Source organism: Cydia pomonella, chromosome 6 (genome assembly GCF_033807575.1).
Source record: "Cydia pomonella isolate Wapato2018A chromosome 6, ilCydPomo1, whole genome shotgun sequence".
NCBI classification, from domain to species: Eukaryota; Metazoa; Arthropoda; class Insecta; order Lepidoptera; family Tortricidae; genus Cydia; species Cydia pomonella.
In genome coordinates, this window is record NC_084708.1 from 13,239,121 (window position 1) to 13,257,328 (window position 18,208).

At 37.7% G+C, this 18,208-nt stretch overlaps 1 protein-coding gene across 3 annotated transcripts in view; it reads left to right on the plus strand.

Annotated features, from left to right (window-relative positions):
* The window catches only part of LOC133519016 (protein grainyhead), a 167,132-nt gene that overhangs the window by 138,461 nt on the left and 10,463 nt on the right, over nucleotides 1-18,208 (plus strand). For all 3 annotated transcript variants that reach the window (XM_061852866.1, XM_061852868.1, XM_061852867.1), the window contains one exon: nucleotides 14,941-15,052. In XM_061852866.1, coding sequence (XP_061708850.1) covers nucleotides 14,941-15,052 — 112 coding nt within the window. The remainder of the gene's footprint in view (nucleotides 1-14,940; nucleotides 15,053-18,208) is intronic.

The window sequence follows — 18,208 nt, forward strand, 5'->3', positions numbered from 1 at the left end:
CCGTATTGCTAAATTGTCAAAATATTTCGGACTTAGTACTTTGGCTAGGCTTTTTCTTTTCGAATAAAATGGAGGACAGAATATTAGTAGACACTTCAGCCAGCTATGCAGAATTTTATCGCGTGTCGTTACAATATTACTCCTATTTGTTGTGATTTAGTAGGGTCTGATTGACATCTTACCTTTCAAGTGCAATAAATAGCAGTATCGAATAAAGGCATTTAATATTGTAAATAGTCTATATATAGCGGTAAAAAGAAAAGACAAATGAAAGCAATACCTCTAATAGGAATATAGATATTCTTTTTATAGCGGTAATAGTTTGACAATCTATTTACAGGTATTAAAGAAAACCGGTTTTACAATCCCTACTTCCCATACTAATTTTGTCACAATAAGGTGAAAATTTACAAGCATATTGGAGAAATTTTATATTTTATATTATATTTATCGACGTTTAATACACATTACATTTTTTTTCACCTTTATATAGAGTTTCAAACATTTTACATAAATTAATCTTTTTGTGTACCGCAAGCCAGCTATCGAGTGGACAGGTAGATAGGCGCTTGAAATACACTCTATGAATAAACATGAATAGTAGTTATACCGTCGATAGTGGCTGCAGCTCGATGACTTTTTATTATGTATTAAAATCAATCGCAGCTATCGGCTTTAACTGTTGGTCGGCCGGATGTTTGCTCGCGGACCCTAGAAAGCTGTGCCGCACTTTAAGAGGCATAGGCAATCGTAAAACACAGCCGCGCCGCCTCTCACCGAACATCTCAATTTATAATTCTAGTGCGGAATAATAAAATGTTCGAAATTATTGCTCCTGTGCGGAAATGTAATCGGTGTTTGATCGATATTTACGAGCGGGGTGCAACGTGTATAATTTTATTGGGTAGCCCACGCCGCGTGCGCCTACGCCGCGCCGCGTCAGACGCATCGCGCGTCACTTATGTCACTGTAAGAGGCTGAACACAGCTCGCTATTAGCAGTCTTAGAGGACTGTTATTACAAATTGACATTTACAAGTTCCGATGTCCCTACTCGAATACTTAATTATTACTGCTTTTGTACCAATTAATGGAAGAAAAGGAGGTTTTTAGTTATCAGATTTGTTAATTGGGTTTGTTAAGACATCTCGGCTCGGTAGTGGAGCGGAGCGGAGGAAGCGGCGACCACATACACGCACGCATCTCGTGTCAGTTTCCCCACCTGCACCCGGGCACCACTGCCCTCGCCTTCGCGGACTAACCACAAAATAATTACAAATCAACTTGCAAAACTCAATACTGTGGTGTTTATTTTCAACTATCCATTATTTCTTATGGTAACCGTAATATAATTATTTGATTATTTCTTGCTTCATCGTATTTATTAATCGTAATAACATAAGTGCAAACTGAAAAAATAATTGCGTGTCTTAAGCTGTCCATTATTATTTCATGAGAAAATTATCAATGTTCAATAGACAAAAGATAAACCCACGCGTCGCGTTTTCCATGGAAATCGGAAATCCCCTCACATTATTGTTCTGACACTTCCCAGGAAATGATATCATAGAATAGAGTCCAACACGATATCTTTGTAACAATGAAATTGTATTAGTTTAGTTAGTTTTCTTGAAAAACCAGAAAATCAGGTACCATGCAATCTGGTCCTAGTTTAGATTATCGGCGTAAATGTAGGTAGTACTAGTACCTATTGTTTGAGATTGTACACATAATTGGCCATGGATAATAAATAGTATTTAATGGCAGATTACTGGTCTTTATAGTAATAGTATTTAGTTTGTTACAAAAAATCTCTCTCACAATTTTGATATTTACGGTATTTTTGCTGGTCTTTAGGTAGATATTAATGCTAAGAAAATGTTTACACTAAGATTGTTAACGTGCTAAACGCACTTAACATTAATCGTACAAGCGAGCGAAGCGAAGTGAAGTTTTTAACTTGAAACACACGGCTGGTTAACGGCACGTCCCGGCATTTCGATATTTTTAGCGGAACTATCAGAGGATAGTTTGATGGACAATAACTTAAGTAAATTTGTTCCAATTTAAATGAAAGTGGTTAAACGTGTAGTTGAGGGCATTAACTATATTTTAGTCATTAAATTATGAGCAGTCTCGATCGAGTGGTTATTATGGAGCTAGAAAAGCCTAGAAGCTCAAAAAGCTATTTATGATGGGTCTCGCTATTCTGGTCGTGTTCTTTGCAAGAAAGTAAGTATGGTTCCAAATGAATGCCTGGTTTAAACATTTGTAATGCTATTTTTTTATTTACGATTTAAATTATTATCAAAACGCAATAAAATAAACATAATATAGGTGTTTGACATTTGGCAAGAAAGATTACGGCTTACAGATGCAGTTAGTTTTAATCTCTATGGTGACTTAAATCTATCAGTTAAGGGCTCCACAGACCTTGCAATAAATGGCACGCGTTTTCAATCCTTTGCCGACAATTCAATTGATCTATCTTTTTGGTGAACCGCGAGTTCTCTGTTCGGGGCAAACTACTAGTTTAACTATATTCGTCCTAATATTTTTCAAAATCCTGAAAGAGTGAGAGGTTGAAAGTGGCGAAAAACTATATATTTAGTAATTGATAATGGCCAATTTGTATAAACTAATTAAAATCCTTTTAATTTCGATCTTAACCGTAAGTAGCTGACTAGTAGGCAGCTTCTAACAAGTTAACCCGGACTAACAGGCCAATTCGAACGTGATTCGTTTTTTGAATCATAGTTATTGGACTTATATCAGTTAACTCTCATTCGCGCGGGCGTCTACGGGACATGTCAGAGAGAAATGAACGCGCGAATGACTGCTAACTGATATGATTCCAATTTACAATATGATTCAAACATCGGTTTGATGTCAGATACACGTTCGAATTGGCCTGTAATTAAAAGACGCACGTAGATATTTGTAGTGATTCAATTTAAAATGATGGCGTGAGCCGTGCCTAGTTTAACTTAATACATACATTATGTACTAATAAGAGTATATTGAGCGAGTTTACTGAAATGCAATTGCTATTCAGTTGTTCAGTTTTCTTTCCTTTTTCTTGTAATGTTTCATGGTCAAACATGTTTATCTGTATTGAATGGAGTTAGATCGGAATAATCTAAGATACAATGCGACATACGTTTGAAATTATTATTATTAAGGCAGTAAGTGGACCGAGTGTGAGTCGGCGGCGCGGGCGCGCGGCCGCGAGCGGCGTATCGCATTCAATACTGATTCAGATAGTAGGTATAGAGGCCTTATCTCGGCGCAATCGAGTCCGCATTGTAAAGCCGCGCCCGATAATTAAGACGACGCTTTTGACATTCGCCATATAGGAACACAATGACCGCCCCGGGAGCCTGCTCCGCTCGGATAATATCGCTCCCTTTAAACAATAACCTTACTGTATATGATAAAATAATTTCAATGCGGCAAACATCGTGTTTCCTTAACGAGCATTTTGTTTGGTTCCAGTTTGAAAAAAAGTTACATTCCTAAAGAGGTTGTCGTGGCTTGAAATGTTGTGGTCTCTTTTGTTCTGTCTGATCTAAGCAAGTTGGTACCTAGGTACTTATCTATCTATATCGCAAGCCTTACGAGATAAATTGGATATTAAATAGCTTGTGTTGCCAGAGAATCTCGTTACATCCATACAATATACGTTATAATCTGTTATGTTTTTGTCGCATTTACGGTATGTATCTTTTAATTTGATGTCATAGACTTTTAAAGCTATAAATAATACCGAAAACAAAAAACATTTTATGCTTCAAGAGGTAATTGTTAAATCAACACAAGCAATTATTTCGTTATAAACCGTGGCTGACAATTTAAATTTCACACGCAATCTGAATACATTTTGCGTGTCAAGCAATTTTAGTAGAGTCGAGATTTGGCGCGCGGGGTGTGCGTGGCGGAATCGTAATTACGGCGGGCAGCGCCGCCCTTGTTTTGGCGGAGCTTCGGTGATACCATCGCGGCTGTCCGCCCCGCCCGCGCCGAATGCAACATTTTGCACCTAATTAAACACCGTTGCTACGTCCCAATAAACGACAGACACAATTTCACATCCATTCGTGAAACGTTCACACGCTATATGAAAATATTACGTTTTTTAATGCGCATAACAAATCGGTTTTTAAAACGCTGTCCTAAAATACTTAAGCAGTGCAAATATTCTTTCAGATTTAAAGGGTTACAGTAAAAAACGTGAAAGAAGACCGATCAATCAAAGTACACAGCAGCAATTAATCATTTTGCTAGTAAAACAGTTTAGTTTTTGTTATCCATTCCAGTCGCTCGAGGGTTGAATGTGCACGTAACAGGTAACCCTAAGCTTTAAACTGAATGTATAATAAGCAACCCGTTTTGCAAAATCTCATTAATCGTTGCTTTTTATTTAATGCTCAAACAAATAAAGACTTTATATAAACTTTACTTTTTTTTTTATAATATGAAAAGGTAAAAGTATTGTAGTTCTATTTTTTTTATATTTTTTTAAGCTGATACCTTAACGTTATTAGATAGATCTTAGACTATGTCTGCTTAAAGTAGTGCTTATCAGTAAGTAGGAGTCAAACTTCCGCTTATCGACTGCGCGGTGTTCCGTCGCGGGCGCGATTAAACGGCGTCGACTTAATGCGCGCCCACTCATTCAAAGCATTTTTTACTCTAAGTAGTTTTTATCGTTAACTGACATCATTGTGTTCACTTTCGTAGGAACGGAAACTCGCGTAACGAGATACGTCTTTTATTAATACAATCTTTTCTCTTTGCAATATTTTACGATTTTAATGAATGCCCCGTTTGCCTTTTTAAGGCAATCGTTAATGATACCTTTTACACTGCACATGTTATGCGCGATGAGGGATTATAACGGTCGTATTCAGAGCACGCGGGCCGCGCACCTTTCGGCCGTCGCGGACAAGTGAAGGGCTGTCATCTGAGACAGTTCAAATAATTCTCACAGGGAGCAATCGGGTGTAATGATTTTCTTATGCAATTTCACAAAAAAGCTGTGCAACAATGTAGGCCAAAAAAACACGACATTGAATTTGCATTAACATTTTTTGGTATTTGTATTACGAATCACGGTTGCACAGTAATCAATCACTTGTTGAGATGTCTCAATTAAGTTGCACCCTCGCTACCCTGCGCCCGCGCCGCTCGGCCTCGTCGCTTCAGAAACACGCTAATGATTATAAATTGCGAAATTATACGACAGAAAACATGAGCAACGGAATTTTATAAATTAGGTACCTACCTACTTTGAATAGATACATAGCATTAGATATGTTTAATTATAAAATTATTCTGTGCTATTCCATTAGATTTAATATAAATACCTACAAATAGGTGAATCAAAAGTTATTCTATGATATTAGTAGATATCTTAAATGTATATTGTAATTATTAAACACACTTTTGATTAATAATACCTAAGTCGCAAGCAAAAGGTGATCAAGGCGTGAAATGTATTTTTGCATTTCTTATCTTTTAAGCTTGCTTTTAACCATAAACACCTTTATGAGTTTCTGTAATTCAAAGTGAATTTACGTTCCTTCCAGTAATGTCATTGCTTTTTAGTAGCTCGTTTTCTTAACTTAATAAACTTCGGCATGAATTCGTTTCAGATCGAAAAAAACCCATTATGTCGCACCAAAGAACATATCCCGTTATTACTAAAATTGTAATCATTGGTTCGCTGATTTTTCCATGATAACCATTACGTGGCTCAGTGAATAACTCTTTGAGAAAACAGAAAACATGCAAGTTGTAGGTACATTTTAATACGCCTAAAAAACTTTCGCAGTGCTTAATAGGTACATATTTCTGAATTAGCCGTAAATACACGTTACAGACACGGATAACTCGATAATCTTTGTATATTACATGATGAAATAGAATGTCTGTCTGTACCGTGAGACATCGTAGCTGCTGGAACCGACTGCACTAAGGAGGTGAAGTGGCTAGGTATCGTAGCTGCGTCTACGCACGAGGGTCGCGCTTCGCCGAGCGTGAACTTTCCACGTTCGGTTTCAGGTTCGCATAATACACGATAGCCATTATGCTTTCGAAATATTACGTGGTATTCGATAATACAGCTCCACGTAACGACTGAAACTGCGTAACTGCACATAAGTACTCGATAGCCATCCGGCCAAATATTTTTGCATTATCAATCACACTGCGTCCTTTCGATAGAATCGTAATTATATTTGTTTTTTATAGATCAGCTTTCACTCGTCTTAACCTTAATTCCTCAACTTAGGTGACAGCAAAGTTGGACGCAAATGGCATTACGTAAGTTGAAGTCCGTCATTGCTCGAGTCGATATCGCGTCTTGGCGGGCGCGTATTTAGCGTCAATCGCGATAACATCGCGCCACTGCGACAGCGCACCGACACGCGTCCTAACCAAACGCAATTATAGATTTAAGAACCATTGTGTAATACCTATCTTTACATGATTTGCAACTTAAAACAATGGATTAATGTTAATAGTTCATTGACGTAATATTTCTGATAATAAAGGATAAATACTTACGATGTTTCATGCTTAGGTATTTTAGGTACAAAAATATCGTTTAACTGATTATTACACGACAGGAAAGTGAATGATTGTTTTGCACAAATTTGGCACTACAATACGCATGTGGCACACGGAAGGCAACTCTTACAAGAGAATTTTTACTTTCCAGGGAACGGATTCGTGTATAATTAGATGATTTATATATAGATGTAGAAATGCAAATGACATTAAATAAAATACCTGGGAACTTATAAGAATAGTACAATAAGTGCTGGTGAAAATTATGATGATTCTATTATTACAAGTGTAAATAATGATGTAGCGACGAATATGAGTGAAGCGAGTGACAGCGAGCCGTGCTCTAAGCGGGAGGCCCACACTTAAGCCCCATCACGCTCGTCCAGAGCTGCACTTTACAATCTGACATTTCCTTTCGACATTTAAGCAGATTAGTGTTATGACGCGACTTGGGATGTTAATCCGACGCTGGACGGATCGCAGGAATTGCTCCGATTTAATCGAGATTTAGCGGCCACTGGGTGTAACACGATCAAATGAAATTGTTGCGTTTGTTATATTTATTGGCAATAATAAAAGCGGCTGATACAAAATCCTGTGTAAGTAATTAAGAAACATTTAATCTCGCTCTCGCAATTTAAGTAGTGTAGTGAAGTATTGGAAATAATAATTTAGTCTGCGCTCGATATTTAATTATTTGTGCTGGGTTCTCGCCGGATGCGCCAGCGCAGGGCAATTTGTCCGCGAGCGGAAGCTGCACATCTCTAGCAATCTTCCGCGCGCCTGCGGGCGCCCTCCCTTCCAGCGTTCGCGAAGCACATAATATCATGCACGCAGCCTTTAATAACTTAATGCACGTTCTCAAATACATGTTATCCTCCACTTGTAGAGCAGCTCAAAGAAAAAAATGTTCTGCATTATTTGAACTCCAATGAAGGAACAAATATTTATATTGCCCCATTTATGAAACCCATTCTTTACAATGCAAAAATGACCATCGATATATTTCACTTGAGATGTAATAAATACCAACACGTAGATCGCTAGCAACTGCAGCAGTTACACCCACAGTTCCGCTCAGAATTTATGTCGAAACCGACATTCGCTACAGAGAACATTTGCAGCAAATAACCTAGGCGTTAAAACAACTAGCACAAACAACTAGCGCACTTAACAAACAGACGTAACCGTATCAGATATAGAGTATCTAGACGGCAGGACATTACTTTTGCGCTATCGATAAAGCTCAACGGTAAGCGAAATAGTTTTGCTATGCGGGGAACATAAATAATTGTCATAAAGTAGATAGGGTCTGATGGATGGCTGCGCCTTGCAGCTAACGAGGAAGTTCGCGGGCAAAAGGACGAGGACGAACCGGCGTCGGCGCCGCGCCGCTGCGCTGCACCGGCCGCGCCGCGTGCACCCGCGTTGCATAACATCGTATGCATTGTTCGCTTACGAACAGATGATGCGATCACCTACCCAATACCGTTCCGCTATATATGCTGTCACGCACTACTTCTCCGAAGACGCACAAAAGCGTAACACGATGAGATAAAATCAGAAACAGTAATTGTTTTGTTGACACATTACTACCTCACTGAATCACTGCTTCCATAAACAAAAACGACGGTTTTATTGAGCGGCATTCTCTACAAGTGTGAGAAATGAGCTTTGATATAGGAATAAAGCGAGTACATGCGCGGGCTTCGGCTCTAATTAGCCAATTTGTCATGAATCCTATGCAATACGCAGGCACCTTATGGCTTTAACATAACCATAACGGATAGAAAGATCATCTCATATGTACATAACATAACTAATTCAATAATAAGTCAATTTCATTTTTGGTACAACCTTTTGTCGCTGACGGTACTTTTCTTACCACAGGCAATAATCATCGAGACAATCCCAAAAACTCCAAACCCAAATAGGTCGCGTTGTTTTATCACATCCCCATCAGAGTCCCTATAACCACCTCCCGTCTCCATCATCAAATCAGCTTGATGGTACCATAATATTGCATTTTCACCCGACTTGCATATGTATGCAAATTTTCAGCTTAATCGAAAATCGGGAAGTAGGTCACATTTAGCTTGCAAGATTTAACCCACACTAACTAATACACTAACTAACAAACTTACAGACTAACAGGACAATTTAAATAAAAGCAAAATAGTGTCAGCTTGATAATATTTGCAGAAATAAATTTGACTACAAGACAATTTAAGAAGACTATATTGATGGCCGCTCACTCTGTCACACGTTAACAAAAAGATACCGATCGTCACTGCTTAGGCTTACGCAATGCCATACCTGAAATATATGCAAATGCTTGTTTTATTCAAATGGAATGATGAAATTAAAGTAGAGTGGCTGTCAGTAAGTAATCGGTGAGCTACACATGGGCAGAGCAGTCAACGAGCGAATGTGACACTAGTCACACAGAGCGCGCGCATGCAAGAGAAAGCGTGCTTAATCAGATAACACAGATTGTCAACCGAGCTCCTGAAATCGGGTCGAATGTCGATACACTCGATTAATTAATTGACGGTCCGAAAAGTTGGAGCTAACTGGTCCGAGAAACCGAAACTGTACTCTTATGAAACATGCGCCGACCAACGAAAGACGCTACTAAAAAGTTAATAAGCTCAATTTGGCTCTGGTTAATTGCGAGGTGTACATGCTTAACCGGCTGCGTAAATTAGAGCTTCATTAATTAACAAAAAGAAACAATCAGGGCTCTGAATATATTTTTCTTTTAGTTATTTGGGGGAAGACTTTGGTTTAGTTTTGAATAAAGTCACGATTGGACTTGCAAACATACGTAATAAAAACCACAAATCACCTGCCCACATACCTTTCCATAAATTAAGGAACTGACGGAGACTTATGCAAATCTTAGGCAATTAAAACTTTATTTCACAAATTTGGTGTTTATAATGTGTAAACTATTTTTTAGTAAATACTCCTAGTATGTAGTTATTAGTCATTCATATATATATATATATATATATATATATATAGGTTATGTGGTACAAGCATGAAGCTAGTTGTTAATTTATAAACTAATAGATTACCTATTTACTGCAAACGAAAACTAATGCCTGGCCAAATTCAATACACACATGATTCCATAATCACTTGGTTAAACTTAAGTCAGCACGAACGGGACTCCACAATCAATTTACATTTTATTAAAAAGCGCATATCTTAATAAAACAAAAACGGTCATTCATACAACGAAAAATTCATAAAGTAAGTAAGTAACCTACACAACAATAGTAATTTAGAGTAACGGGATTTCTGTAACATATTGCATAAGTATATAAGCAGCAGAGCAAAACAATTTTTTTTTGATTGAAATTACCTTTGACCTGAAGGTGGCATCGTCTCCTCTAAAGAATCTAGCGGGGACTACCTACTCGTGTGGCCCGGGTATAGCACTATATTAATTCGGTCATCTTTATTGCTATATTTAGGTTCGACTTGAACTACATTTTATAATAAGAAAAATAATACATGTACCTACTCCTGTCTAATGTCAAATTACAATTAGTATTTGTTACGTTACTATGCTGTATGCCTAATAATATCCGCGTATTTACCAAATGTCAATATGGATTAAAAATCCAATTAACAGCGTGGCGAACGTGGGCTGTTTGTGTCACCCACGCTTGCTGCAACCAATCTTAATGCTCACGAAGGATTAAATGGTGCACATTAAAAATTAATCGCATCTATCTTCATTTGTTGTCGATTGTTGTCTTAGCTGGGTTGACTTAACTACACCTAATATAAACTGTACCTTGATTTTTTTTCTAAACTGCTCTGTGTTGAAAAAGGTTGCACTAAGCTATACAAGTAATAACCTAAGTAATTTGAACTTGTCAATGTAATCGGAGTTAAACTTGTCTTTGATAAATTGCGTAATTGGAATATTTAAGATAGTCGTAGTCACCCAGTAATTATCTGCGTAGCTCAATGTATCTTTGTCAAGCAACAATAGCCGGCAAACATTGTTTCGTATCAATTGCCATTTCAAAATAGGCACTAACTTACGTAAACCATTGCACTAGGGCTTAAATTAGTTAGTAAGACTTTATTAATAATTACCTGCACTATATAATAAACAAAATGTTGCCCCAATTACAACTTAATGATTAAGAAATACGGTTGCCTATAAAAATATTTAGGTACACTTAAAGCATAATATTTTATAATAATAGGTAGATACTTATCTGCGATTTGAATGCCATTATCGTAGTCGTAAACCTATTTGACGTTTACAGTTAAACATGTGTTTAAAGATTTGGTGAAATACGAATCATTTTGGAGAATTCTAATAAAGTGGTACGGTAAAGTTTATTTATGAATAGCGACGGTTTGAGACGATGCACCGTTACAATTTTATACATGGGCTATCCATTAGTATGCACGGAGTCGTTGGCTATACACCGTCCGATCTCCGGAGAAAGCCTGCGTCCCCCTTATATACAAATATTCCTACATACGTAGCTATTCGCTGACATAAATTACTTGTAAATTCATTGATTTTGTGTAAAACTATTTATATAGCTACATTAAATTTGTTTACGTAGATACATAATCTTCCTGGTACTGTTGGTAGCTTAGATAATAATCAGTAGGTAATAATACTAATAATACTCGATGTCATCAATACAATTAGAATTCGTGTACAATTAACACATATAAAATAAATATTGAAAATATCTGTTTCTCGTAAAATGTTTTCTTTTAACCATTTTATTTGTAAGGATGCACCTGTGTGAAGACAGTTTTTGCTTACTAACAAATAATTTTTCAAATGAACGTAACATAAATGATGATGTATGATGTAAGTGTGCTATGACTGCTAAGTTTTGCACAGGCAACCGTTTTGCTAAGTTGGTCATTACACACGAGGCGATATTGTGCGCGCGAGCCGTAAGCGAGCGCGCAATAAGAAAGCCGATGTGGGTAATGACCAATGCACACGCGTTTCATACGACGTTTTTCAACACACTTGCGAGGAAAAAACAAAACTTTTGTCGAAGCAGTAAAAGTACAATTTCCAAAATGGTGGCTTACAGTTTTAACATCGAATAATTGCACCAAAGCGTGCTGGGCTTGTAGGCACTTGTTCGCCAGTTCATTGAAGTAAGTTACCAACACGTTTTCAAAGACTGGGCGTTTTTGCTGATTTTCCATTGAATAAAAGTTTCATATGCCGTCAATTATGTTTCACCCGATGTTGATGGTAAAATGCTATCGTTCTCGGCTCTTGCCTCTATTAGTATTACTGGCAGGGTCAATTTTATGTGTTCTTCATTTTCAATGCTTGAAAATGACATTTTCGTCAATATATAAACTAAAAACATGCAAAACTATTCCAATTTTATGACAAATACGGAAAATGGCTGGCGCGTTTTTTTACGCACGATTCCAATGCGTGCGCAAGGCAAAGGCGCGAACGAAATCGAAAAAACAGCCAATTAAAGTTAATATTTTCATATTTCTATTCGACGGATGGAGATCAAATCGATAAAATGTTATGTTTATTCATTAATGTGATTTACGAGATAATTTAATCCATAAATTATGTTTGGTGTCATAAAACCTCTTTGAACTAACATTTGAAACCTAATAGTTGGTTAAAAAAAATGTATTACTCGACCAAATTAAGAAGGCTCCTTTTCCGTGCATTTTATTAGCAATCAGTTACCTTCTTAACTCAGTCGGATAATATAATGAAAAAGCACGAGTGTTATAATATACTGAAAAAGCACGCGTGTTTAATATCTAGGATTATGAGGCAAAGATCGGTGAAATAAAAACTTCGTTTTGAGCAATTGTGTTGAAAATAACGTTTATAATTTTTTCCGTTTTGACTCAGGCAATCTAATTCCGTATGTCCGAAGGAGAACGTCCCTCCTCTACAGGTCGCAATTCTCAACCGATCCTCGAGAAATTTTGTCAGATTCAGATTCTATGATAAAATAGATATTTTTAGTCGATTCAGTTTTTGAAAAATTTACAAAAATGCAGAAATTGGCTTAAAGGACTTGAAAAAGTCCGTTTTGTCGTGGTCGTCGTCGTCGTACACGTCGTATTTACTACGCAGTAAAAGCTCATGAGTACTTTGTATTTATTGGGTATAGTCTTACTAATTTCTTAGAATCAAGCATAGGTAGGTTGCTTGGCTCGCCTGGGAATCGGACCGACTATAATTTAAAAAAATCTTGGAATTCAGTTTGGTTTCTTTAAAAAAAAAAAGAATGTTTCCTTTAAGTAAAATGAGCTAACTTAAGTTGTACAGCACTTTCCGTCCAGGCCCTATTAATATTTTCCACACTGTATATCTTCGTTAACCATTTTGATGATGAAATAGTGACCTGAACCCTGAACCCCATTTCTCGAACGCTATTAGTCTAATATTATTGGTGTGTTGCCATGGTAACCCATACCCATACGACTTGACAGTTCGTGGACTAATAATATTATTCTAATACTGTTCGAGAAATGGGCCCTGATACATTTAAATGAGTGATAGATGCTCCTCTATCTTACTTCTTATTCTCTTTCTTCGTTTCTGCGTTACTTTCGGCGGTCTTGCCACCGCGATACAGCTGATATTATTTATTCACAATACGAGTAGCATACAGACTGTCATCTGACAAAGTGTTCATTGGGATGTGACGACCATTTTATTTATTCCATTGCATTAGTTAGAAGTAAGATTGAATCGGGCTCCTTAATCTGGAACCCTCATGAAAAATCCTACACCTTGTTTTTAGAAAAGGTACATAAAGCTTTTCTCCGCTTCTTGTATAAAAAAGCATACGGGTATTTTATATCGATATATTTAAAAAAGCATACCCCTTTTTATACCCTACCAAATTTTTACTGGGTATGCTAGGCTTCAACTCTCTTGAGATAAGGCGTAATGTTAACCTTATATCTGCTACATCTCGAATATTGAGAGGGGAGTCTGACTGCTTGGACTTGATGGCAAAGGCGACTACCTTTTTTGTTCCTGACAACTACTTACGTGGTCGTAACCATCCTAGCGAATGGAACCTTTCACACGTGCTAACGTGGGTAGGTTAGTGTGCTAACACCAGTATTCTCCAATCGTCCGCTCCCGGACACTCCTCAACAATTTTTTATTTTTGGCACCTGACTGCGACTTGTTTGCTGACAAAAATCATAAACTTTTTAAAGATTTTTTACGTTATTGTGAATCAGGTTTTTAATAATTGTCATATTTATCATATAATTTGAATACCTAGCTTATAGCTCTATTACTACTTAATTTTACAGCGCATTGGCGCCCCTTAGCTGTAATACTGTAAAATTGTATTTCAATAAATAAATAAATATTTTTTTTATATATATATTCATGTGACCAGCTGACGGCCTTTCCGCTGCGATACAATCGCCAGACGATTTTTTTATTCACATTAGCAACTAAACTATCATCTCAATCAATCGGGATGCGAGAACTATTTTTATAACGTGTTCGGTTTGCTGCCGTTCCTCAACCCACCAACGGAGCGGCAGCTAACATCCACAAGGGTTCATTATATACATTGCCCTTAACTATGTACTTTACCCGGGATGCTATTGGTCATGGATTTCGGTTCTTGGCTCGCGGGCTATGACCATGACAATTATTTTATCATTGGATTGTAGATTACACCGGACGAATTGCTCAGCAATTACAATTTTACTGTATCTTCACGCATCGTTTCAGTAGAGTAGAGTCAGACAAAAAGGGCGAGGCTAGGCCATTGGCGAGCGTTGCAGCCGCACCGATCCATCAATCAGAGGCGACGATCGGAGGTGCTTTCTCATCGTTAGCCCTATAAGGCCACGTCTGGCACCACGCCTCGCGCAAGCCACTTCTTTTTCACTTTATTTTCTAACTCGTCTGTAGAAATCTTCTAACAGCATATTTCACTTTTTCACCTGAACGGAAACGGTCGAAAGGTTTCACGTGCCTTTTTCAAAAGAGATTTAAATGCGTATGAAATTAAGATGCCCGTCGCAACGACGTAATCGCACTCGTTTAACGTAATAGCTCAGGAATGCGCGTCGGTAATCACATTTTGCGTATTCGCGAAATGCTCTAGGCGTTCTGTTGCGGCGGTGGGCACTTTCGCCATTAAAACTTTGCTATAAATTACGCAAAAGCATAGCTTCTTGGCGTCAGGTATGTCTAATGACCACCCTCTGTATCGATTTATGTACTAAGGCATTCTTTATTGTCGTACATCTAAATCAACCTTGTTTTTTGTTCAGTTTCTGTCTAAACCGAAATGAGATGATTTAGAGATTCCTTATTAAATATGTTTTTATTTTGTTTCAGAGTGTGGTTATGTTGATGTTCAGGGAAGAAAAATCACCTGAAGATGAAATTAAAGCGTGGCAGTTCTGGCACGGGAGACAACATTCAGTAAAACAAAGGATACTGGATGCCGGTAAGTCATATTCAGACTTCCTCTGTACATTAAACGCTACATCGCGTGAGTGAGAGTAATTACATGCCCATTAAGATGATAATTTTAAAAACAATGACTCTTTGTTTTTGCGAGAGTGGAGATCGGACAGTAGCGCGTACAAGGATCGGAGACACGGCATTATCTGCACAAAAACAATCGTGCTTCAGGCTACACAGAAATATGCGGGAGTAGTTGCGTGAGGGTCGGCGGTGGCTTTCGCGTGGCCAGGAGGGTCTAATTACTGTGCTGCGGGCTGGCTCCCGCGCACCACCCGCGCTCCGCACCCGCCGTTACTATCTCGTTAGAACATTTGCATATATAAGGCCTACCTCTTTCGCGGCCCATCATCTGCGAACCTATCAATCGTCCCGGCTAAAAATATACGTATTCATAGTCCCCTGGCGGCGCCGCGTAAGTATCACTGCCCGCTTGCTTAATGCTGGCAGCTTCATATTACCTCCACGGTAAACCTAGTAATAATGACGCATTCCACGGCTACAACCAGATTAAAGATATGAAACTCAATGTAACGTTTCCACGATGTGAGGTTGAATAAAACGATCTAAGTAATAAAGATATCTGACGAGATGAGCTTTTCTGCTATTTTAAACTTTTACTGAGTAACAGGAAATCGTAAACATTATTAAGAAACGTTGATCTGAGCCTTAAAGTCGAAGATTAAAATTACTTAATTAAATGTTATAGGTAGATCGTTATATTCTTTTCTCCTGCTAAATACTCGTATAATTACCTCATGTGTCCACGATTGTTAGCTACATAAGTATTCATAAGCAGTTTACTGGCTTCGTTACTTAGATGAGAAAATTGTAATTGCGTATTGCACCGCACCATTTTATTGGCACAATATAAACATAGCTTCAGTTATGCTTAATATATGCGTGAGTTGTCTAACGCGAAAAGAAGAGACATAAGGAATGATACAATATAGTCTGGCGGACACATAAGTACAGCGATGATATCGCGGGCCGCGTTCATTAGCATGTTAATTGCGTGATGCTGCCGGCGCCTGCGCACCACGACCGCGCACCGCGCCTATTTACGTCGGGACTTATTTATTCTCAGGTTTGCTCAAGACGTCTCGAAATTATATAGAGATATTGATTGCATTCCCCTAAACACCAGCCGTCTGATAGTGATATGACTGATATGTATATATATATATATATATATATATATGTGTGTAGTGTTGTGTATCTACATATTTAAATACATATGATATGGCTCGTGGTAGGTAAGGAATGGTATTAAGTACTTAATCTTTTAAAAGTACCTAGCTTTACCAAGTACCTACCCTACCGTCCATTTAGTTACGTTTAGTTTGCAACTTTATATGCATTTATCTACATCTACATACGTAATAAGTTTATTCAATGTTTTGTACTTACTACGTACGAGTATGAATAATAAAAATTAGGGGCAGAGAATTGTTTACCACTTAGACAGATACAAGTATAGCTAATAAAATTGTGATTTCCCTCTATAAATAAATCTCATCTAAGTTCCACCAAATGACTTTAAATCCTGCGCGTAATACCGATATATTCTTAATTTATTTTGTAATATAAATAAAAAATCATAATGGATACCTACGAAGTAAATTATAATGATACATAACAGGATAAGTAATTCAAAACAATGTGGTTTTAAATTAACATCATCAATTTCTGTCTACTCGTCTGTACATAAAATTTAATATAAAAGACGCGTGTCCTTCTATAGGCATGTTATTAAGTTTAAAGAAGCTAGAAAACGTAAGTTAATCGGTTCAGTTGAAGTGTGGTGGGCCTGACAGCGGCGCCAAGAGCCTCATCGACCGAATTAATCCCAGGCAAACATCGGCATTGCTGATATATGACACTTTACACATTCTACCATTACTTAGCTGTGCCTATAGCATTAGTAATGAGTGAAGCCGCGGTCACAAGCATAGCCCATAAATTAAATCTCAAGGAAAATAAAAACATGGAAGCCATTAATTCGCGCTGCCGGGCCAAGTTTAATGTCAAGGCTTTTTTAGCTTATCTCGATGTTACTTGAGTTTTGTTTTTTACTTAGTTTGCGTTATTATAAACAATGATAACGTCATCTAACGTCAGAAAAATTAAAACTTAAAAACAGTAATTCCTCGTTTAAGACCGTAACCTATTCCTTAGATATATATAGATATTATTGCATTCGTATGTTTTACCCGTAGTTAGTCACTAGATCCTAAGAAGACTTAGAATTAAACGCCAAAGTAAAAAAAAAATTGCGGAATGTGTAATTGTATAATAGTAAGACATCTTTAGAAGACAGATATTGAGTTTATAAGACATAAGAGATTTTGTAAGGCATTAGAAATTACATGATCTTGGACTCGGGAGCAGCGTCAAGGGCGACACCGGACACCTGTGCGCGGGCGTGTGAAAGCGAAGGGGTGACGGGGAACGAGGACGGGGGTAGGGGCAGGGACTCGCAACGCACGGCGCACCCGCACAATGCCGGCTCCGATTACTACATGCCTTCTTGTATCGCGTGTCCAACGCATCCGAGCGTCTTTGGTTATTCCTTTTGACAGGGTTTTGCTTAAACACCTACCTGTAACACGCTAAACTGATCAAAAACTAAAGATTTTACAGTTTGTTTCGCCATAATTATCAGTTTACTTTGCCATATGTCAAATTTATTATATTTGCGACCCGAAACAATTTTAGTAAAAGTTATGGCCTATGTAGCCATAGGTCCTCTGCTGTCAATATAACGTATCCTCAGAAAATCTCTCACATATGATTCGCAAGCTACTCGAACACAATAATACTTAGATAATACCTCTTCACTATTAGGTAGGTAGAGTTATTAGTGGTTCGTAACTTCGTAGTATTCTGGTTGGAGACGATGGAGATTCTACACCAGTTACACGGTGGCGGTGGATTATTTACCTCACAAAGTCTTACACAATTTGTAATTTAAAAACCTGCTCACCCTCAGACTCATGGTCGGGGCTAGTTTTTTGGAAAAAGGGTTTAGCGTTTGGTTCGGTGTTTCATTTCGTAGCTTTTATCAGTAAGAAGCCTATGAAATGCAGTTTACAAGACGAAGAGAAGCCAAAGTTTAGGTATCTTGACAATTAATATC